The sequence below is a fragment of the Octopus bimaculoides genome, chromosome 2 (genome assembly GCF_001194135.2).
Source record: "Octopus bimaculoides isolate UCB-OBI-ISO-001 chromosome 2, ASM119413v2, whole genome shotgun sequence".
Taxonomy (NCBI): domain Eukaryota; kingdom Metazoa; phylum Mollusca; class Cephalopoda; order Octopoda; family Octopodidae; genus Octopus; species Octopus bimaculoides.
In genome coordinates this window covers 27,795,885-27,801,765 of record NC_068982.1, presented here as the reverse complement: position 1 = coordinate 27,801,765, position 5,881 = coordinate 27,795,885, and the positions used below count along the sequence as shown (strand labels likewise).

The 5,881-nt window shown below is 34.9% G+C and overlaps 1 protein-coding gene across 1 annotated transcript in view; it reads left to right on the top strand.

The window, feature by feature from the left end:
- The window catches only part of LOC106872737 (ras GTPase-activating-like protein IQGAP1), a 176,489-nt gene that overhangs the window by 133,021 nt on the left and 37,587 nt on the right, over window positions 1-5,881 (top strand). Inside the window, exons 16-19 of the mRNA XM_014919820.2 lie at window positions 1,196-1,359; window positions 1,553-1,643; window positions 2,416-2,583; window positions 3,311-3,453. Of these exons, the coding sequence (XP_014775306.1) occupies window positions 1,196-1,359; window positions 1,553-1,643; window positions 2,416-2,583; window positions 3,311-3,453 (566 nt within the window). The remainder of the gene's footprint in view (window positions 1-1,195; window positions 1,360-1,552; window positions 1,644-2,415; window positions 2,584-3,310; window positions 3,454-5,881) is intronic.

The following is a 5,881-nucleotide window of genomic DNA, read 5'->3' as shown; positions in this document are numbered from 1 at the left end:
ATATATATATATATATATATATATATATATATATATATAGTCAGTCTGTTATTGAATACTTATTATTCTAGCTATATGTGTTGAGTACCACTTTCATTTGTTCGCCTGCATTTTGTGTGTGTGTGTGTGTCATCGTTTAACATCTGCCTTCCATGATGGCATGTGTGAGAATTAGAGATAAGTAGAGATCGATGATTCATTGGATTATGGAAATAAAATTCAGAGATTTTGAGAATTTTTGATGAACAAATAAACTGTTTTATATGAATGTGGTATTGATTTAACCCTTTAGCATTTAAAACAGTCCTATCTGGCCCTGGTATTCTGTTCTATGTTCAAACCAGCTACATCTGGCTTATCACACCTATCCTACAATGTCATTCTAAAAATAAAAATCACATCAAAATCTTGAAACTATAACATAATGCTTGGTTAATTCAAGACAATGTGAATAAATATTCATTACATTTGACAGTAATCTGAGTGCTAAAAGATTAAGAACAGCTCTTTATTATAGGAAATTTTTAAACTTTTAACAATGATTTCTCAAACTTTACTGTTTTGGCTCTCAATCCAAATCTACTGTTTATATTTTATTTTTATTAATGATTAGGATATGAGTAATCTGAGAGAGTTGTGGATTTTGTGAGCTCTTTCCATTTAGGTGATGTTCTTGGAGGATTATATGTTTTTACTCCAAAATAAATACTTTTTACACACACCACAGTCGCTTGCTTAAATTTCATCAGAGATTATTGTTAAGATCCTAATTGATTGAGAGGGAGTGTACTGTCAAAATTTTTGCATACACAGAAAATTAAATGTTAGAAGAAATTATTGAGTAAATTGAGAATCTAAGGGAACTGGTGGGAGATGGTCTATATCAGCAGCTGAACTACTTCCTAGGTTCAGCGAATTCAGTTGCAATGTTGACTGAAGAGTTGTTTCAAGCCATTGGGTGGAAGGGGTTGTTGCTTGAACTATAATAATGAAAGAATTAAAATGGAGTGTGGAGTGGGTACCAAAAGAGAATGGGAACCAGAAATCTGGAGTGAGATGAAAATGAGATAACTGATTTATTCTGTGATGTTTAGAGTTGCAAGATTTGTTCCATATGTTTGTTGTGTATGTTTAATAGATAAATTTGGTTTCATATTTCCATGTGTATCTAATGTTTTTGTTTTTGTCATTTCAGGAGTTTGTGCTATAGGGACAATCAATGATGCTATTTCTAATGGTGATGAACAAGCTGTATTAGCTGCTTTGCAGCTTCCAGCAGCTCAACTTCAAAATGTCAGGGATCGGCTTGCTCACCAGTATATGGTTATGCTTATTAATAAAAAGAATAAGAAAGCATTGGTAAATATCAACATATTTTTCTTTTGTTTGCTAAAAATTAAATGCTACACTTTAATAAATTGTTACATTTTTCTACTTATAGTATAAATGATTATTATGTTCATGATTTATCTTGTTATAATGCTCATGTGTAAACATGTACAGATATGTGATTGGGCTGTACAAATTCATATGTTCTCTGTACACATTTCAGCAATCTCAAGATGAAGACACACTACTGTGGCTGGAGGAAATTCAGGAAACTATCTTTGAAGCAAATGAAGATGAAGAGAAAGCTGTTGAAAGTATATTTATTTTGTTTCATTCTATATCCTTTACACTTCCACCTAAATTACCTTAGACTCTCTCTATATACCTGCTGTTTTAAACCCTGTGTTAAACATATCATTATGCAACCCTTCCTCCCTGCAGCTACATCTCTCTCTCCCAATTACACTAACAAGGTATTGGTCATTCTGACACTACAGAATATGTGTATGTATGTGCGTGTGAGTGTATGCATGCTTATAATCATACTCATCATTTAAATAAGACTTCTCCAGCAACATGCCTCACCACTTGATGCAGTTCTTTCTCATCTCCTTCATGGGGTTTTAATCTCCTGACCTCTCAGTTTTCACCATTTCTTTCTGTGTTTCCTTTTTCTGAGATTCCTTCCACTGACATCACTTGGTACATCTTTATCCTACTGTCATCTTTTTTATGCATCACATGTCTGTACCAGCTTAGACATCTCTTTTTGACACTACATTGGATTCCTCTTACCCCTAGTTTTTCTCTCAGATGGTTTATGCACTACTAACTTTGCACATCTAATGGAACATGTTTGCCAAATTTCTTTTACTAACCTTTCCATATCCTCCATGTTCAGCATCCATATTTCACTACCATGCAACAATGCACTTCATACAAAAAAAAATACTTTGCAGTCTGCCCTTCTCTCAAAGCGAACATCCCTTCATTGCCAACAGAGGTAATAGTTCCTTGAACAGTGTAATTTGAATAATTTTCTTAAAAAAATTATTGTTTGCTAACTTTTTTTTTTTCTATTTTCAGTGTCTTTGGGTATCAAAGATATAAATGCCAACTTAAATCAAGATTCGTCAGATGTTCTGCTTCAGTCTTTGCAATGTCAACCTGTTCAATTGCAAAATTTACGTACTTCTTGTGGGAATATCTATATGGAAAAGCTGAGAGCTCTTCGCAGTGAAAAGGAAACACTGGGTAATATTTTTAATGATGATTTGGGTCATTATATATTGTACTTCTGTATTCTGTCATAGAGTTTTCAGATTTTCACCTCATTTTATTTAATTTGGTATTATTAAAGTCCTCTAATAAACAGATGTCTTACTGTTGATTTTGTGGCTAAAATTTCAGTGAACCATTTAAAACATCAGCAACTCAGAAAACCACTTGTTGAAATTTTGGCAGTGCAATGAACCATTTCTTGAAATTTAACATCTTATCAACCCAGTTGTTTAGATTTTGGCTGTTTAGTGAATCAGTCATTAAAATTTTAGCAATTCAGCAAAGCTGTTAAAATTTCAACTGTAAATGAAGCACTTTATGTAAAAAATAATGGCAGCTCTTCACTAGTTATGTCCCTTGGCCGTTTTGGTTCAAATTTTTATTACTTTGACTTGTTCTTCCATGGTTGATAAAATAATAACCTTTCCAGTACAAGGGTTCAGTTTAATCAACTATGACCACCAAAAAATGTATTACTGTGTTAGAAATCCTTGTTGTAGAATATTTTGCAGATACAAAGCACAACTTCTTTGCTATGTGTTTCCTGCTGTGAGATGTGTCCTTCAGTAAAAATTTGAGTAACTTGTAAAATGATATGAAATTATCAGTGTGTAGAAGATGTTGTTTTACTTTATATTTGTCCTCTAATGCTAATAATTGCTAAGTCAACCATATTACCTTTTTTTGTTCACAATACTAGGTGAGACTGGAACTGGATGGATGATGAACAGATCACCCGAAGGCTTTAAGTTTTTTTACAATGTAATTACTGGAGATTACACTTGGGTTCGGAATGACTCAATCATAAAAGATTATTCTATTCTGACAAAAGAGGAAATCCAGGTATTTATGAGTTTTGTTCTGATTTTTATACTTATTTTTTCATGTCTATTTTAATGTAGACCAACCCATTTCATTGTGCATAATTAGACAATTCATTAGATTGTTGGTATTTCTGTTTATAGTTTACATTCCTCCTCCTCTTCATCATCATCATTTAACATCCATTTTCTTTGCTGCATGGGTTGGACGGTTTAACAGGGGCTAGCTAGGCAGAAGACTGCACTAGGCTTCACTGTCTGTTTTGTCAAGCTTTTTTACAGCTGGTTTCCCCTCCTAACACCTAACAGAGTTTGTGCAATTTTGGTAAACATTTAACAGCCTTCTATATCCAAACTAATCAGATTTAAATATCTGCTATTATACTGCTTTAATTCAGAGAAATATATATATTCCTTTGATCAGTCTTTCCTGTAACAAATTCAACTTTGGCACAAGGCCAACAATTTTGGGCGAAGGATATTAGGTGATTACACCAACCCCAGTACTTGACTGGTACTTTATTTTATCAACCCAGAAGAGGTGAAAGGCAAAGTTGACCTTTGTTGGACTTGAACTCAGTGTGTAAAGAGTCAGAAAAAAATACCACAAAGTATCTTTTCCAACACTCAAACAATTCTGCCGGTCGACTGCTCTTGCATTTCCTACAATAAATTTCATATTTGTAATTTCTAGCTCCATCTCTACTTTACATATACACTCTTTTCTTAAAACTTTCCACCCCTATCGAGCCCCTCTCTCCCCCCCATCCCAGCTGTATAGCTCCTTCACCCTTGACCACCTTTTCTTTCCCTTTTCCTACCCCTTTCTCTCATTTCCCATTCCACTCTTTCTTTCTCTTCCCTCTCTCTTTATTCCTTCCACTGTTCCCAGTTGAACCATTTTTTATTGTATGTTGATATTGATTATCAGAAATATTTGCTAATTATTTGTAAAATCCTATATTTTAAAGAGTACTAGCATTTTTATCACCTGTATTGCATTTGTTAGGTCAGTTACATTGAACCCCTCACTATCCCATCTCCTAAAAATTGCTCTGGCCTTATGTCAGAATTTGAAACCATTATTATTATTATGCAAACCAAGGGACTGCTTCATTTATAATAATAAAAGCAAAATTCTGTCTGTCCGTCTGGGACCCCTGTATCTCAGTCTCCATTTGCTCAACATAAACGTATTATACCTTTTTGGAATCAGGATGATCCTGGCATTGAAAATCTACCCTTCATTTGGTTCTTGAACATACAGCATTGGGATCTGATTTAAAAGCTTTTGGGTTGCTATTTCTTGCAGGTAAAGCTTGACTGATTCACACCATCTTGGTTGACGTTTATCAGATGATGTCAGAGATCAAGGGGGAGATAAATGATATTCGCTTCATTAATTTTACGTCAAGATCAGAGCTTTGGGACAAATTGGTCAACAGTTGGAATACAACAGAATGATTGCATTGCAGAAGTAATTCTCATCCATCTTTAACTTCTGATCAAACACCACCGGGGCATATAGTCATTATAGATGTATTATAGTCATGTCATTTAGCTCTTTAGTTTTCAGCCGCAAGCCCAATTAGCCCTCAGTAGGAGCTAGTATAAAAGTCTGCATGGAGTGCGGCTTTTAAGCTAGTAATAAATAAGAAGAATAATAATGGTTTCTGATTCTGGCAAAAAAATAAGTTATTTTAAGGTTAAGGGGTTTACTAAATACCACCGAGCCCATTACAAATAAAGTACTAGTCAAATACTGGGATCAATGTTATCACCTAACACCCTCCCACAAAAATCGCTGGTCTTGTTCCTAAATCAGAAACTTATTATTATTAAGGTAGCAAGCTGGCAGAACATTAGCATGCCAGGCAAAATGCTTAGCAGCATTTCATCTGTCTTTATGTTCTGAGTTCAAATTCTGCCGAGATCAACTTTGCCTTTCATCCCTTTTGGGGTCAATAAAATAAGTATCAGTTAAGTCCTGAGGCTGATGATATTTGGGCCCCTCTCCCAAAATTTTAGTAAAAAAGATTATTATTGAATGAGAGAGCAGTGCATGCCATCAAAGTGACACTGGGGTACAAATATACAATGCCCAGTATACCCATCTGATAAGGGTACACCAGGTACATGCCCCACAACCATATGTGCATAACATGGTGATCTCCTATCAAAATAAACAGTGCATGACCTCGCAGGCGGGGCCCAGCTAAAATTTTCTTCAGGTCGAGTAGCCCATCCTGCTCAAAAGGTCCATGAATAAGATTTGTTTAAGGATGTTGTGCAAAAGGTTGTTTCCAGAGGTGAATTATTCAAACCCCAAAGAATTCCTCTCAACACATGGCTATGATACTCCCCAACTACTTCTGCTCATGATCAGAGATGCACATATCGTCAGCCACCAAGGGACATGCTCAACTGGTTAATGTCAAACAACTGACAAA